This window comes from Notothenia rossii (genome assembly GCF_949606895.1).
Source record: "Notothenia rossii genome assembly, chromosome: 6".
NCBI lineage: Eukaryota > Metazoa > Chordata > Actinopteri > Perciformes > Nototheniidae > Notothenia > Notothenia rossii.
This window is the reverse complement of record NC_136909.1, coordinates 22,346,554-22,364,925: the sequence shown is the minus strand read 5'-3', so window position 1 is coordinate 22,364,925 and position 18,372 is coordinate 22,346,554. Positions and strand designations below refer to the sequence as shown.

The window sequence follows — 18,372 nt, the reverse complement described above, 5'->3', positions numbered from 1 at the left end:
CCACCACCATGGTAGAAAAAAAATCTAAGTTAAAAACTGAAGATCTGACATTCCTCGGGGCCTTCCGTCGCACAGACCGTGTACCTTGCTTCAGACTTCAGGTCGACGGGAAATGCGTCTTTCTAACGACAAGGCGCTGTGGAAACCCAAAACAACGTACGAACCGCGGCTTTGGCTCTCAGTGAGCCTCCCCTGAAGTTGGAGATGCACACATGAGGTCTCCCTGCCTGGGTGGTCTCTCTACTTTAGTGAGCTGTTGCTAAGCAGCTAATAATAGTCGTGTTTGCTGAGTAATTTTTGCCCTTCTGGAACCAATCAGATGCAAGAAAGTCCTACAATCTGACAGCCCCAGAGGCGGGATCTCGGTTTTTTTCCCTTTACACCCCTCCTCCTCCTCTGCCTCCAAATGGAGAGAGGTCTTTTTCTCCTCTTCTATTGAATCTCAGAGTTGGCCGTGACGCGCGGCCCAGGGGAAGACCACATAGATCTCACCAGAATGCAACGACTATCGAGCTTTCTCTCCCGAAGACTTCTGTATGGGAATCACTTTGCGCACCTCCCTTTTTGAGAGAAACTTGCTTTTTTTAAGAGACACGGGGAATGCGGTGAAAGCGGTGGAGACCTCCAGATCGCGAAATGTTGGGATGGAAGGCGCAGACTTTGACTCGCCGTCTCCAACAGGAGTATGAAGTCCTACTTCACGGTTGTGAGATCTCCGAGAGGGAAACTTTGTTGCCTTGGGATATCGCTACACGCTCTCGGGGAAATACTATAAAGTGGGAAACAGTCTCGCAGTCCCCGCAACATGGCCTCGGCTGCTAATGCGCCCTCCGAGCAGGAAAACAGAGACCCCGATCGGCCCAGGATAAGGCGGAGGAACAGGGGGGACTATACCCGCAACACACCGCTGGATTTGGAGTATTTGCAGCGGCCAAGTTACTGCGATGCGAGCTTTGCTTTGGAGCAAATAACCCAGGTGCTTATTCCTCATCTAAACCGAGAGAGACCTTTGTGGTCTTCGTTTCATTGAATTCGCCGAAAAAAGTGGCCGAACTATGTCCAGTCGCTGCTAGGTAACCGGCTAGGGGACACAGGGGTAAGGCAAGGTTGTAGTGAGCGGAGAGGTGGTTCGTTTTTAACTGTGCAACATTTAAAAATATCATTCTGCAACTTGCATCTGTTTAAGCACGTGAAGCAAGTTGTATGAGCAAATACAAACACTCCTACTACAACATCCCAACCTATAACGGTCTCTGAGCAGGAAACATGCCGCTTTCACACCACACACAGTCGACACCACTATGACTTTTTCACAACATCCAGCTTGGTGCTTCTCTGCACGAGCGGGGTAAAAAGTGTTGTTGGCTAACTTTAAGATTAGTTTGACAGTTTCTACACTTGTGAGACTCGTGTAAAGGGGAAAAGAATCCATGTGGCTGCCCTCTTCCGTTCACAAATATTGTGAGTCCCCCTGTGATGGCTCCTCCACTCCCCATGCAGGCCGGAACACACGGGCTGCTGCACGGGGAGTGGAGCTGTGTGTGGTGGGTTTTGTGGGTTTAACCACATTCCCCCTTTCACGGTATTTAATATCAAAGTATGATGTGCAGGTGTGCGTGGGTATTAATGCAGAGTACTTAACTGACAAATTACAAAAAATAGAGTAACTTCTGTGGAGTAGGAAGCAAAGCCTTTTTACACTTTTAAGGTGTTTTAGCTCTATTCACAGGGACCATACTTTAACGGGATTATCATGCTTCCAAATCAGGATTTTAAATCCCTGAAATATATGGGTCTGCATAAGGATATCTCTTTCTGGAATACAAGACACAGAGAAGGTTTATTATCTAAACATCACCTACTGCATCATTGTGTCCTGACCACTTTGTCCCTTTTACCTTCATCAACTCTGGAGGTCCAGCTCTAAACCTATTTCTGAGCACAGCAACACAAACCAGTGACACCTAATGTCAGTGTGTGTGTGTATTAGCATCCTCATAACTCATCCGAGTAGCAGAAAAATGTCACGAATGGACCAGGCTGTGCATGTGTGGGTGACCTGTAGGGGATGAAGATATCTTCCTTTTGCATGTCTCCTGCTTAGGTTACAGTTTATACATGTTACTGATATGACAGAACCTGTGGCTCTCACTCTGGGGAGCCCTTAGTTGTTTCTAGGCGGTCCTCAACAGATGTGTATATTTCAATCATCACAGGTTAGATGAGTGGGACAGTAAATGGGTTTTAATGTTTTGATCACAACTCCCATTTTCGCCCTAGCCATCATTATAGAGACACTTGCAGTCTCAAAGTGAATCATAACAACTAGACTTCTCAAATGAGGTGTCTCTGGAGTCAAATTGTGGCCCATAGTTTAAATATTTGAAGACTCTTTGATTGAACAAATCAGGTACCACCCATGGTTTTCAATTCGGTACAACATCAAACCTTTTCTATTAAACCCTTCGGATATACCTGTACAGGTAAGTGTATGTTTTGTGTTTGAATGTACAATAACTTTACTTCTCTTGTCTCATTCTAGGGGAAGGCGACTGGGAGGAAAGCACCTCTATGGCTGAGAGCGAAGTTCCAGAGACTTTTATTCAGGCTGGGCTGTTACATACAAAAGAACTGCGGAAAGTTTTTGGTTGTGGGCCTCATGATTTTTGGAGCTTTTGCTGTGGGCTTAAGGGCAGCTAATTTGGAGACGGACGTGGAGAAACTTTGGGTTGAAGGTAAGAAACTCTGATTTGTTGTGTGTGTGTGTGTGTGTGTGTGTGTGTGTGTGTGTGTGTGTGTGTGTGTGTGTGTGTGTGTGTGTGTGTGTGTGTGTGTGTGTGTGTGTGTGTGTGTGTGTGTGTGTGTGTGTGTGTGTGTGTGTGTGTGTGTGTGTGTGTGTGTGTGTGTGTGTGTGTGTGTGTGTGTGTGTGTGTGTGTGTGTGTGTGTGTGTGTGTGTGTGTGTGTGTGTGTGTGTGTGTGTGATGTAATGTAAGATGCTGGGATTCATATTTTGTTATATTCTTTTGAAGCTGTAATATTTGGTAATTGAATGTTTGGACTAGCGTGTGATGGTTTAGGGTTAGTGGGTGCTACTAAACAAGCCAGGGGAATTGTTTATTTTTTAGGCCCTGGCAAGTGGCCAAGTGAGACTTGAAAATAGTAGAATTTCCCTAATATACTTGCAGCTTCTCAAGCCATTTTCGATGCACATGCAAGATGTGCAAGAGGTGACTGTGACTGCACTCAGAAGTAAGGATGTAATTAAGTTCATAAGCAGCTTTAGGGGTAGAGGACATTTTTGTCAAAGCCGCCATTTTGTGAGAGTGTGTGAGTGTGTGTGAGTGTGTGTCTGCCTGCCCCCAGCAGTTGAATACTCAGAGACTGTGTGTGGTCCCGTTTTGGACAGCTCTCAACTTTCCAAAAAGATTTGTGTCCGGCTGCAGGGAAAAAGCGGAGTGAGGACAGGAACTCATATTTGAGGAGTTGATATGAAGCTCACTTGTTGTTTTTCAGAAACAACTTAAGAAGACTGAACAATTTTAAGGAAAAAGGGACTGTGCATGGGTGGTGCTTGGGGGGTAAGGGGAAGGGGCTGTGCTTTTTTCCTTTCCTTTGATCCGCATTCCTGCACTTAGGGCTAGAGTTGGCTGTAAGACTCATGAATGGAGAAGCAGATTTTGCTGCTGAGAAATTGAATAGGTATTCTGGTCATGAAAGAAGAAACAAAATAGTTTTCACGCATAGTTGTTTTTAGTTTGTGTGGTTGCCTCTGGTTTCAACCCATTTTAACTACCCACCCTGATATAAACATGTATAGCTCTGGAGATCAAACATTAAAGCAGACTGATTCCTGCACAGATCAAACCCCCCACCTCCTCCCCGGGTTGGCTGTTCCCTCATTGCGTGCTTCTGCAGGGGTCTGACTGGCAGCGTGTTCTTCTAATCTGTGGCGCAGGCGCAGTAAACAGCAGTTAAGGCAGAGGGGTGCCTCATCAGTACAGGACTCCTGACTGTAGCCAGAGGAACACACTCTATTCACACCCTTTTTCACATGTCAGACCACGGCCATGTGAACTCCAGTGAGGGGCACCATATAAAAAGTCCACATTATAACAGAGCATAGAAAGTTGCTACCAACCTTTATTGAGTGCCGAAATTGATAAGTCGATAAATTGTTTGACAGAAAAGTTCTTGCTGACTATTTTTGATAGAACTTAATTTAATTATACTGCATGAACAATTGTTGGGAATGGCATCACTCAAAAGAAATGTAAAGATATCCCTTTTGGGATATGTCAACTTGTGATTTATATTTCTCTTTATTTACTCTTTCATGTCACACTATTCCCCTCTTGGGAGCTCTTCTGTAACTAGTGTATTCAGCCATTTTTTGGCAAGCAAATTACAGTGTTTGAAGCATACTGATCCTACAGCAGACACCTATGCCGTTTGAATCTTTATTGATGTTTTTAGACATTTGGATTATCTTAATACAGTTTGGAAAACCATTGTCCAAGAAATACATTGTAACTATCATGAATTTAATCTGACTGCAGCTGCTGTGCTTCATGAAGCAGCAAACTAAAACATTTTTACAACCACATTTAAAGTCTAAAGGGAATGAAATGTCTCATACTTGAAGAATACAAAGTTTGGAATGGAGTAATTTCCCAATTATGAGATTGTTTTTGCTTTACTCTGGGTTCCCTTTTAGTGTGTATGTGAGACAAATATCATCAGTTCATGCCCCGGTATGCTGTGATATTTGCCATTATTCTTGCTTGTGGACTAAAAGGTAAATCAGGTATTCAAATAAATGGCACTGTTCCCTATTGGCATATCATCAAATTCACCGGCACATAATTGATGATTAAGTAGTTTGAAAGCTAGATTTTCTGCCTTAACCTATAACTAGAGTGACACCATAAGATTTTGATTTTGTAAAAAATACTAGCTTTATGTTGAATTTGACAGTTGATCTGAGTCTGGTGACCTCTAGTAGACATCTACAACATGTTTCACAGTGGCTCATATTGTTACACAGAGACCTGCTCATACACACTGCACTGACAAAGAGACTGGGCTGCTGCGGTGGTTTCCTAGGTCCCGGTACGTGAGGGGTTCCAGATGTTGATAGGGAGAGATCTGTTTGTTTAGATTAGACTGCACAGCTGAGGGATAGATTAGTTCTGCCTGTGCCGTGGAACGCTGTGCTGGGCCGTGCTGGGGGACTGGCCCATCGTCTGAGAGGAGAGAGGAGGAGAGGAAAGAGCGGTTGTTTATGTTTCATTTGGAACTGCCCTCCGCAGACGACCCATGGACGACCCCGCCTGGAAGCTGTGTGGCCTGTGGACGCACGCATACTCACACAATACACTCAGCTCATATTAAATCTCTCAATTGACTGGTGCTGCATTTCACGTTTGTGATCTCATGTGGTGTCTGTCGTCACCTGTTTTCTGCTAGTGTCGAGGTCTACAGCAGACCACCATTAGCCCGCTAGTGTGTTTATTCTACATGCTGTCACGTGCTGCAGCTTTCGAAGAGATTGTCTTTTCTCAAACAGTGCTCACTCAGCACCGTTTATAAACACTCTGACACAGGAAGTTCTGTTTATTAGACAAAGCGACAGAGAGCAATTGGGAGTGAGCCGCATGCCTGCACAAAGGGGCGATTGTGTCAAACCAATAAGGATCTATGGGGGTTTGTGTTTCGCTAAACATTAAGGGAATGATATTTATTTTTTAAACTTTCTCTCCTACCTGGACCACAAAATTATTTTAGTGGCATGCAATTAAGGCAGCCTGCATCTACACTATTGCTGTGATTGTTTCCACTTTGACGCCCACCCACCATTTATTTTTGGCTGAAACAGGAAGTTGTAGTATTGTGGTTACCTTTCTTGCTCTCCCCACACAAAAATGTGGCTTGACACTAGGGCTGAACGATTAATCGATTTTAAATCGAAATCGCGATTTTAAATGATCGCAAAGCCTTTTTTTAAAAACTTTTTTTTTTGTTCTTCTTGTGTGTCAGTCATCCACACCAATCAGAAGTGCTGTGCTCCACATGTACCAGTCATTGTTAACCAATCAGAAGTAGCCCATGATAGTAGGTGATAGACAGATTGACCCAATCACCTGCCAAGTATTTTTGAAAGTGCCTGCCCTTTCCAAATGGCTTCCAATGGAGCTTTCCTAGATGGTTTGGCGAAACAAACCATCTGAGTCAGGTTAGTAATGCTCCATCACATGTTTTACATCTATTACAGGGTGAATCTTAAACTGAAGCTTGACTTTAAAGCAACCCAACGGAAGTTTCATGTAAGTTTAGTTCTTTCACTCGTAGCTCGGGCTGCGGGGGTGCTAGAGACGGGAGCACGTTGATGCGACCTTCCTAGCCGGAGATATGGCCGCATTTTACAATAAACTTCCGTTGGGTCGCTTAAAAACAAATATTGCAAATCGAATCGTAATCGCAATATTTGTCCGAAAAATCGCAATTGCGGTAGATTTTTTTCCCCAAAATCGTGCAGCCCTACTTGACACCCTTTATGTGCATTCCCCAATGTCAGAAGACATGCCTAATGGCCTGTCATCGATTTCAGAAACATCCTCAGTTTCAAATAGCAGAGAATTCTAAATGATCTTTCGTTGATTAGCTGTACTATATAACTATACAGTCGAGAAGCAGGGGCATAGAAGAGAGGAAAAATACCCCTTTAGAGTTCCTCCTAGCCACAAATGGAAAATGGAGCCATCCCTTGGCATTCTAGGTTAAGGCAAACATAGGCCAAATTGTAAAGAAAATAGCAGCGCCGCCTGCCTCTAATTAAAACAGTATCGCGTAAACATTGGCCTTCCTGTAGAATGGCCCCTCGCTCTTTCGCTCTGTTTGGGTGCTGAGAGAGGAGCTGGATATGTGGCTGTGGTTAAGGGGCTGTGTTGATGGGTGAGAGAGGGTACAGGCAGGAGAACATTTGGAAATCGGTCTTTTGTGGCTCAAGCTCCGGCCGACGGTTGACGTTGAAACTGTGGGTTGAGCAGATGAGATCTAGCTGCACTGTAATCTGGGCTGAATTGAGGTTAGGTTGACCAGTAAGTAACAAAGGAAAATACGAGGCCTATGGCATTCAGAGGATGTCTTTTGTTTTCATCAAGAACACAAAGATATGTGTGAGTTCTTTTAGTTGAATATAATAGTATATCGTCCTTAGATTTATGACCTAAACGGGGGCATAGGGCTATGGATTGCAGTCTCAAGGCTACAGACTGAGGGGAGGCCCCTGGTCCCGGAGCGCTTTCTTGGGGGACATGCGTGTAGAGGCTAGGGGCCACAGGGTAGACCTCTGGGACCCTGAGGTCATCTCGTAGAGGCCCCGCTATTTAAAACCTCACCTGATACTCGCCCTGTGGCCTGGGTGCAGAGTGAAGACTCACAGCAGAGGGGAGGCAAGGGGTGGAGGATGGGAGGGAAAATGCAGCAAGTCACAGCTGTCACCAGGCATTGTTTGTGTCCTGTATGTGTGTGCATCGCATGAGTCACATATTGTTAGGAGACTATGCATTGTTCTCTCTTGTATCAGTATTTTAGTTAACTAACTCATGCTTAACCTTTTGACATCTGTCCTCCAGCAGAGGGCAGTGAATCAGAGATAGATGTTGCTTTAATCTCTGAATTACTGTAACCAAACATGGACCAAACGTGTTTTTTCTCTCTAAAGTAGCTCCCTCCCCACATTGCATGTCTGTTTTATATCTAGTGCGATTAAGAGTTGAGTACCCAGAGTTGGTGGTTGTTTTGTTGTTTTGCTGGTAATGGCAGCGGAGAATGGAGCGGTATAATGTTAAATGCATGCGGAAGAAGCCATGACATCCTTTCTTGTGGACGAAAATGAGGAGAAGGAATAGGAGGAGGAGGGCCTTAAATGTGGCGTCTCCACTGAGAGGATTGTGGTTTGCATGATTGAATTATCCAGCTTTTGATGTGTATGGGAGCATTGATACATGCTTGGATGCACACGCACATGCACACACATTCACATATGCAGAGAGGCTTTGGAGTTTGGGTTCTGTGAATGAGTAGGTGGTTGACCAGGGCTGGCATTGCAGGCTATTTTGATGGGCCTCTCTTTGCAATTTTTCCTCTTTATTCATCTGTTTTCCTCCCTTTTTCTCTAGTTTTCTTTTACTCTCTCCCTCACACTCCATCTCCAACTGCTTTCATTCAGCAGCCGCAAGCAATCAAACACACAAACGTGCCCACACCCAATATTCTTTCCTAGTTTGTACAGAATATGCCACACAGTCATTTATCTTTCTCTTTCCATCTTCTGTCGCACACAAATGTGAGCATGCAAACATGCACCCCTTTCTAACATTTTTAAAACTGGACTCAATTAAGTTTGTGTTTATCCGTTCACTACAAACAGCATTAAGCCTCTATAGAAGGAATAACATTCCAGCGTGTTGTGTTAAACTTTACGAGTTGATGAAAAGTGCAGGCTTGCTGGTGAAGGATTTAGTGTGGGGAAACATTGCGCCTCTGGTACTGTACACAGACTTACAGCAGTGTTTTCTCAAGCTAGCTCTCCCTCATTTGAAAACAGTTCAGTGTATATTACCCCAAGTAAATTTGTAATAACTTTAAAAAATGTGCTTGCTAACCATGTTGGGTGTGTGTTATTGTGTTTGTGTGTGTTTGTGTGTGTGTGCTCCAGGCAAATGCACTCCCATTCACAAACGACATCCTGAGATGCCTCCAAGCTCTCTGTTTACATTTTGCATTCTTTCAGGCGCTCTTATTCAAAAACCAGAGCCCTGCGAATGACCGACCACAGGAGACTGTGGGGAGAATTACCCTCCCCCTCTAACTCCTTCTCTACCTCCTTCTCTATTTCTTTCTTTCTTTCTCTCTGTTTTCTATCCCTCTCTTTTTCTCTCTGCCAGAAAGGTCTCTCTCTTTACCCAAGCCTCCTCCCCCTCCACCACCACCACTCCCCCGTCCCTGGCTGGAGAGAGTGGCCTCAGAATGCCAGATGTATTACAGAGTGAGCCACGGCAATGTAAACACTCAGCCCTGCCATGAGAGCAGGGTGGTCTGGCCTCCCTCCTTCCCTTCCCTCCCCTTCCCTCCCTCCCTCTTCCCCTTTCCTCTCTTCCCTCCCTCACAGCGTTGACTGCCAGAGGGGTGGAGAAAGTACAAAACAGCAGAAGCAGAGTGTGTGTGTTTGGGGGAGACCGAGCAAGGGAAGAAGCAGGAGTATAGTAGCGGTAGTGTGTTTGTGTTTTTGCTGCAGTGCCTACCGTATACCAGGAGAAAGGTTGGGGTGTGGATTGATGCTTTTCAGACTGCAGCGCAGAGAATTTTTCATGCAAACATACTATAAACATCTCCAAACCGTGTGTGAGGTTGGAATTTTTTAGCCCCCCTGGCACACTTGGGTTACGTACGTAGCAGTATAGTTCATTGCAATTCCTATAGCACAACGTCATAGAATCTGTCAGCAACTGCAATAACACAAGTACCACACATGCACACGCAAGGCCTAAAGATACAGTGATATAAAACATTTCCTCTCTTAGATGATTGAGAGGTTTGCAGCTCCAGATTGAGTCAGTATGTGTCAGAGTGAAATAGTCTCCTGTACCGAGACCGCCCTGCAAGTCTGACTGAAGCCTGAGGACGTTGGGAACTTGTGACCCGACTGTTGTGTTATTTAGTGCAACAAGGCCTGACGGGAATAACTTTTTATTCTGTCATTGTGTCCTTTCTTCTGTTTAAACATTTACGTGTGAGATTTTGCCCAGATCTGCTTACAGTACAGAACAGCAGTTGTGTGACAATACCTTTCTGTATTACATATTGCAAAATTGTTTTTATTTAAAGCTGCTCTTATGACTATTTCTATATTAACTTTTAATCAAAGTGATGAGTGAAAGTGATGGTCTTAATTGGTGAATCGCAGTGAATAATAACTCAACTTTCTAATTCCCATCTTCTTACTGGAGTGTTCAAGCATCTTGCAGCTGGTTTTCCAAACCACTTAACTGTTTTAGTTTACTCCTATGCATGTCCTTGGCATGGATTTTGGTCCCAGTGGGACGATGTTTTAACCAAACCACTTTCTTCAACCTACTGTACACAACACTGAGTTAACGCAAAGTTGACCCTACATTGAGCAGTTCAGTTGTAAGTATTGACTTTGGCAGAGACCAATGTTGCAAATTGGCACCAGTAGTATCCATTTTCAAATGATATTAAACAAAAGATAAAGTGCAAAGGTAACCATAAAAACATGAATGCAAGAATGGAAAACTGGTAAGGAGATTCCATTTACTTTTGTCTTCTTCCATTCACACTATCTTTGTTTCTGTGTCTTGTATTACACACTTAGGAATGTTTGATTTTGGGATACCTGAAATCATTGGCCATCTTTTCAGGAAATGACAGAAAGATGGCTGGATGAGATTGGCTGTTCAGGCTCATGTCACGGTCTGTTATGGCTGGGCTGCGGGCCAATCAGATGGCAGTAAATGCAGCAGGGAGAGATCGCTCACCTGGCTTGCATTGGACAGGTACTGACAGGAGATACAGGATGAGATTTTTCCCCGACAGAACTGGAGATGGATGGAGTTTTTGTTCTTGTTTTAAAATGTCTACCATATCTGTGTAGAGTTTCTACATATTTACATGACTTTTACAATGGCAGTATGAATTGCACATTTGTTGAGTTTTGTTAATTGAACTACAACATCTGCACTTATGCACCCACATGATACAAACACAGATTTTCCGTTTTCTTGCCCTACTACTCTTTCCACTGCACTGTGAATCCATTGGCATTGAATAGGACTTTTTTCAGGGTGGGGGGTTGGGAGGAGAGAGTGGGACCTGAATGAGGGCAGCAACGTGGAAGAATCTGCCCATTGAGGAGTGTGTGAATGTACACCTCGGGCCCAGGGGAAGCTGCATTGGGAGCCAGCCGACTGCTAAATACACCCATTTTAGGGTCTGCAGGGGCCGGACAGGTGATTAGCATAATCAGGAGCGAGGGGAGCCATACATATGGTAATGCTGGAGTTGGGGGGTGGTATGGGTGGGGGTTCGGAGAGAGGGTTGGGTGGGGGGCAGGGGTTGGCAGCTGGGGTGTCACATTTGTGTCAGGGGTTGAGGTGCTAGGGTGTGTGTAGCTGCATGAGGAGACTCTCAGATCCAGCTGCACATCAGAGCACTTCCACTCTGTTCCTTAACTACCTCTCTCTTTTCTCTCATCCTCTCACTTTTTTTCCTTTTCTTTTGTGGTCACCTACTCTCTACCTTGCATGTTTCCCCCTTCTTCTTCTTCTGTGTGGCAGCGCCCTCCTCTTTGTAAACTGAAAGGAGAGGGAGAGAAAAAGAAGGGGAGCGAGAGAGTGAAGGGGGCTCAGCATGGGTCAGATTGGGTCTCGTCTCTCAGTGAGGCCTTTCATCACATATTTGTGACTGTGTGCACACCTGCATTGCAGAACTCACATTCAAAACTACTATTACTGCTTTGTATACAGCTGTGTGTGCTACTACCACGACCACCACAACTATTACTGCTAGTTCTCTTAATAATGCAGCTGCAAAAGATAGAGAGGGTGCAAGTGACATCTCAAAGAATAGAGGGTGTAGATGGTGACGTCTCGCTGCTGCTTGTCTACTAATGCAATCCAGCATGTATTACATTTCTGAATAGAGTGGCGAAGTCACGACAACTTACTTCCGCACCATGGGACCTTATTCCGAAAAAATAATACATTGAAGTCAATGGAGAGAGAAAACTTATCTTTTGATCCCGTTTGAATTGTGCCATGAATTACACATATGTTGTTTGTCAATCTTAAAAAATCATTTCCATGTCAAAAAATTCAAAGTTTGTCTTAAAACTGTTGAAATATAAGATTATGAAAAATACGCAACTAGAAAGACTACAAATCCCAGAGTCGCGTAAGTGCTGTCATAACTGATGTATTCCTTCCAGATAGCTAAAAATTCATTTACTTACTGTACTTACTTACTTTAACAAGATGCCTGTGTGCTTTGTACCAGGTTGTTATCATACCAGGAATAGTACCTCTTGCTCGTTCTCAACTAAAACAAAACACGGGAGTGTAGCTTGTTAGCTAATGTTAGCTAGCTGACATTAACGGTACACATTACACTCGTGTTACTCACCGAAACCTTGTAAAGCCGGTCCCGCATGCTGGCTCTTACGGAACCGACTAACTCCCCTTTTTCGTATGTACAGCTCTCAACATGCCCAGACTTGTAGTCATTTTCACCTCTTTTAATACTTTTCGCCTCATTCTGAAAGAAAGAGGTGAAATGTACCAACGTGACGGCCATCTTGGTGTTGGTGACGTGTGCAAGACCAGAGTTGTAGTTCATTGAGCACTTCACACAAAGAAATGTGTAACTTCACAGTTTTACGACACATTTTAATTTTTTTGACTTGCAAGATTATCTTTTAAATTGACAAACATCATATGTGTCATTCGTGGCACAATTCAAACGGGATCGAAAGGTAATCTTTATCTCGCCATTGACTTCAATACATTATTTTTCCGATATAAGGTCCCATGGAGGTCCACCGGAAGGGGAGGGACTTTGCCACTCTATAGGAGAAAGTGGCTCGATGGAAAAGACAAGTTATACAAAATTATGTAAACCAACTAAATGTGTCTTTAAAAATTGTTATATACTATTCAGTCTCAGCATTAATATAACGCAGCAGAAAAACCCAAGGGGAAGCAGATGGTAAAGGTAGAAGAAAGCCAACGTTGGAGGAAGGCAACAGGTGTGATCAACACTCTGTCAGTTGATTGGCACTAGCAGCTGAGGAGGAGACAAACAGGAAGGAGGAGAAGAGAGGAGGTGTTGACGTTGGGGGGGGGGGGGGGGGGGCATAAGGAAAGAAGCCCTACCTGAACAGATGGATCCATAGCAGGGAACAATCAAGGTCCAATAAGATGTTTTTAAAAGAGTGATGAAACCCAGATTTGAAACAACACAAGTGCATCCTTGGAATGCCTTTTTGTACATATGTCTTTTATTGCTCAACCTCTTTGGTAACTTACAATTCAGTGTTAGCATAAGCAGCTGTGTCTGATTTTACATATGAGAACACTTTGTTTTGAGTTTGTCTTGTATATGGAGATGTTGACATATCCTTCCCAACAATTACCTTTTCTGAAGGGTCACACAAAAACATGCATTTATTAACAGCACGTTGTTTTTAGTTTAAAAACAACGTTCTGCAGAGAGCTGTATAGACCTCTGCATATCCTCAGCGGTATAGGGGGCTCAGGGTATGGGAGGTCGCTGTAAACTTGGTGGCAAAGAGATGACCTGGTTTCGGGGGGCTTCCTCCTCACCACAGGGGGTCCCTACTGAGAGGGGGCCTAATCCAGCTAATCCTTTCTCTGCACACACACACACACACACACACACACACACACACACACACACACACACACACACACACACACACACACACACACACACACACACACACACACACACACACACACACACACACACACACACACACACACACACACACAGAGATGTCTGCAGCCATATGCACATACATACAGTACGGTACATATCCCACAAAGATAAAAGACATTTAGCATCTTTTTGGTCAGATATTCGATCAGACCTTTGTTAGTTGTAGTGAAAGTCGCAGTCGATCAAACAGATTCTGGATCTGCTGATTACCTGATTTTGTTATTGGAAAGGGAAATATTTGTATGTAGTGCATGAGCAGCACAGCGTGAGAGTGTATTTTCATACTAGCATCATACTCAAGAGGTGTAGGAGTTGTTTGCCCTTGTTGTGTGTTTTCCCTTAAAGCGAGGGATGTTTCCGTTTTCAGGAGTAGGAGATGTGCAGGGGGTGGGTCTATGCTGTTGTGTGTTGCATGGAAAAGAGAGAAAGTTGGCAAGGGGAAAAGGGGGTGGGCTGCCTTTGACTGAGGGGCCGGGCTGATTGCCATCACGATCTGGCCAATCACAGAGTAGTTGTGAATAGAGCAAAGAGAACGAAAATGAGAGTATAAAGATGAGGGGGAGTTCGGGACTGAAAGGAGGAAGGGGGGTGATGTCAGTTCCTTAGAAACCTACTTTCTCTCCCTTCGTCCCTACCGCCCCCCGTTCCCCTACTTTGATAATGGGGGGGCCAAGGGTTAATGTTATGCAACACACTGAATACCCGCACTGAGCGCTCCAATACAGTGACACACATGGGCCTGCTTCTTCTTCTGTTCTCTTCTCACTTTGATTCTGTGGAGGTATATCTTTTTTATAACGGCTTAGTTTAGTGTTTTTGAACATTCACTAGACATCATGCATCTGCAGATATAACTCACACACAGCTGGAAATTAAACATTTGAACATGTCGGTAAATTAAGAGCTGGCTTGTGATGACATGAGGAGTCAAAAATCATACGTTTAGGGCATATGAATAACAACAGTTTTTAACTTTGGATTTGAGATGATTAAATTGCTTTTTGTCTAAATCTTGAACACTTATTAAATTATCACAGAAGACCAACCATCAACTGAAAAACTGGGACCAGTAAAGATTTTAAATGTATGGTTAAAGAGTGACTTACAGAGTCACTCTTAGTAACAGTTATTTTAAATGGTGGCTGATTGCTTTTCTGTTCAACCACTTAAGAGACTTGCCATTCCAGCAGCTGTTAATTTATTTGCCAATCGTTGTAAAAGAATGGATAAACGGCAAAGTGAGTGATGCAGAAGGGAAAGAACAAGCAATAGAAAGAAGTGAGTGAGACATGAACCTAGCATGGGATGCATTTGAAAGTCGTGACACTTTGTTTTAGGTCACAGCCGCTGAGCCTGGAGCGGGACACCTTCAAGATATCAACACATGCCGAGGTCAACCAGTTTTCTTAGGAGAAGGAATATGGGAATATGTGTCATTGAAGAAACACAGCTGTGTGTGTACACACACACTCACACGCTCGCCAGTATGTCAGTGCACACTCACACACTCACACATTTTCTTGGTCCAGCTGGGGTGTTAATTTCACCCAAGGCTGTGTGAGTGTTGACCCCAAAACGCTGTAACCTCGTGAAGTGTGGAATTCTCTAAGCCAGAGGCCGTGATGTGCTGTTTCCTGTAGAGAGAGTACATTCCTTTGACTTGTCCTGTTCCTCGCTGCTTGCTGTAAATTTAAGGTCTTTGGGTGGCAGTCCACAACTTGGAATGTGTTCATAACAAAAAATGAGTACTTTCTAAACTCTTCCCTCCCATCTTTTTCCCTTATCCCTTATCTCCTTTCACATATAGAAACTGAGAAAGTAAGCACCTCTTTCACCATACCCGTGTTCCCATGCTTCCCCTTTGGCGGTGCACCTTAACCAAGCCTCGGGCCAGCTTTTGCATTTGAGCGTTGAGTGTACCAGACAAGTCGACTTGTTAGTGCACTGTCAGTGTGCGTAAGGTCTAAATCAGTTCCATGCGTGCTCTTTTGAAGAAAGCGCTGCTGTAACGTAGCCGTGTAGCTGGCCTAGCAGCAGAAAGCATGTCGCTCTGGTTAGTCTAGGCCTGCTATTAGTGATGAGTATTATAAACATGCTTTCAGACAGGATCAGATGGGAATGCTGTTTGGGTCCAGAAAAAAATAAATCAAGTGTGTTTTCCTAATGCCCCAAGACATGGCCCCCTCCCTCCCTGTTCCATTGGTCTGACTGGGTGGTCCAGCTCAGCAGAACAGGCATGCTTATGTTCAACATTAATGCCATTACAATGGGTTGAAAATATTCAATCTATGCGTGCTGTTGCACAAATTGAGCGGAATTGTTAAATTGGATTAAGCCATAATAAAATGATGGAGTTTTCACACAGTCGGCCGTCTCACTAGGCATTTTGAGTGTGTGTATGTGTGCGCAAGTGTTTGTGTGAGAGCAAGTAAAAGAAGATGACTATAAATCACTGAGCCTTCAGTCACTGATGATGGAAGGGCTTAAATCCTCTGCCTGTAAATCAGACATTGAAACACTGAACTGAAGGATGCACACACACAAGTATAAGGCTTCATCAAGTCCCAAACATGCACAAAAACATTTCATTTTAATAAAAAGTGAACTCTTGGCTGAAAAATTGACTTCCCATGCTTACATGACTGCAATTGCCTGCTTAAGTTTTTGTGTGTTTGGAAGAGAGACCTTGCTAAATGTGCCTTGGCTGTACTGGGGTGGAGCAGGGCAACTAAAGGCCCTGAAAGGCTGCTTTTGTAGCTTGGGCTAGCTTAGAGCTCAGAGCGCACGCACAGGGCTTAGTCCCACCACGATACTGGGAGCTAAGCCTGGAAAAGAGCCTCTCTCTCTTTCTCTCTTTCTCTCTCTCTCTCCATCAAACCCATACATACTGTCACACACATATGTAGTCAACATGCTCTGGCGCTACTGGCTTGTTTTTAAATTTGTTAGTGATATTGCTCTTCTGGATTCAAAGGAATTGGAATGTTTAGCTTTGTAGTGATACAAGCTCACTGTAAGCAAAGTGATTTTGTTTAAGATACAAGTGCGATAAGGTTGAGATGTCTTTGGGTTTGATTTGCACAAGATCTCTTCTGCAGTCACAGATGTTTAAGCACATGATGCTTTTTTGGTGTATGTGTTTGTTTGAGAGAGAATGGTACAGCTGTGTTCAGGATGTCTCACTTACTGTTGTTTACATACATTTTTTATCAAATTATTATTATTGCAAAAACTATTTGATTAGGGCTCATTATTTTCAGTTTTGTAAGAAAAGTATATATTCAAAACAAAGAGTTTTAAGGTTAAAAATTAGATATTTTTAGTAATGATCTGGATGTAATGATGAAGCCTAGACACTAGACTAGTCTTTAAATCAAGGTCCACATTGGAAATATGGAAGATAAATTAGTTAACTGTAGGGATGCACCGAATATTCGGCCGCCGAAAATTATCGGCCGAAAATGGTTAGAAAGGCCCTTTCGGCTTTCGAAAAAATATCACCGAATGTCAGAGAACAGGGTTACGTTGGTAAGCTAACGTGTTGTTGTGATGACGTAATCAAAACGCGGCGACAAGCACGGCGCGCGACCATGCTCGCGGCTGGCTCACAGCCAACATGTCTGCCGCTTGGAGATATTTAAAAATATCAGAGAAAGAGGCGCGGATTGCGATTTGTAAAACGTGTTCAGCTGACATTTCTCGAGGGGGTGTAACTGCAAAGACTTTCACCACTTCGGGATTACTCCACCACTTGAAATCAAAACACCCGGACAAATATGAGGAGTAAGATCAAATCAAAGGACTGACAACGAGAGACTGTTCAGCGCTGCCTCTCATGTGCTTGATGAGAAGAGGAACAGACTTATTGCTGATAAATCAGAGAAGCTACTGTTCATTAAAAAGAACCTCCCACTTTTCCTTAATAAGTAGACAAGGCTGGCTTATCATAAGCTTATCTAGTTCTACATGTCTACTCTATACCCACTTTCCTGAACGATTTTCATTGTGAGTTATAATTCACCATCTCAGGTTATCATTAGGGGGAAATGACAGCAGCACAGTGTTCAATATATTGTACTTTCGGTATCTAAATGATACAATGTTGTTTACATTGCTCACGAGGACAGACCACCTTATTTGCAGATTCTTGAAATTGTCATTTAATTTGTAATTGATTGTGGATTTTGTATCCAGTTTTCACTTTATGTATCTTTATACAATGTTTACTACTTTGCTTATGAGGACAGACAGCCTTATTTACAGATTCTTGAAATTCAATTGTAATTTCATTTGTAAATAGTTACATTCATGTGGATTTATCCAGTTTGCACATTTGTATGCCTGCACTTATAGGTGCATTTGTTGTTGTTGAAGGCCTGGCTGTTACAGTCTTTATTTACACTATTTTGTTGTAGGCCGACTGGCCTAGATGTTTATGCAGTTTTAAAGCACCTTGGCTTTGTTCTGAATGCACTTTGTTGTAGTTATCCTACAGAGAAAATGCACTTGACTTGGAATTAATGTACTGTATGCATTCAAAAGTGCTGAATAAATGTTTTATGGACCCATAATAGTGATTATTATTTAAGTTAAGTTTTGCCATAATCATTTATTTTTCCATAACCAGACAGCTGAACAACATTGATAAAAAATGTATACATTATATATATATATATATATATATATATATATATATATATATATATATATTTCTATTAATCATTTTCGGGTTTTCGGCCAACCGGTTCCTATTTTCGGTATCGTTTTCGGCCAAGAATTTCCCATTCGGTGCACCCCTAGTTAACTGCAAACAGTGGTATTCTAAGCTTTAAACG

At 43.2% G+C, this 18,372-nt stretch overlaps 1 protein-coding gene across 3 annotated transcripts in view; it reads left to right on the top strand.

The window, feature by feature from the left end:
- Nucleotides 1-371: 371 nt before the first annotated feature.
- ptch1 (patched 1) overlaps nucleotides 372-18,372 on the top strand; it is a 51,037-nt gene continuing 33,036 nt past the window's right edge. The window contains exons 1-2 of one of the 3 annotated variants that reach the window (XM_079690835.1): nucleotides 372-976; nucleotides 2,543-2,735. In XM_079690835.1, the coding sequence (XP_079546961.1) occupies nucleotides 806-976; nucleotides 2,543-2,735 (364 nt within the window). In that variant the 5' untranslated portion in view covers nucleotides 372-805. The other 2 variants (XM_079690836.1, XM_079690837.1) reach the window with 2 other exon arrangements.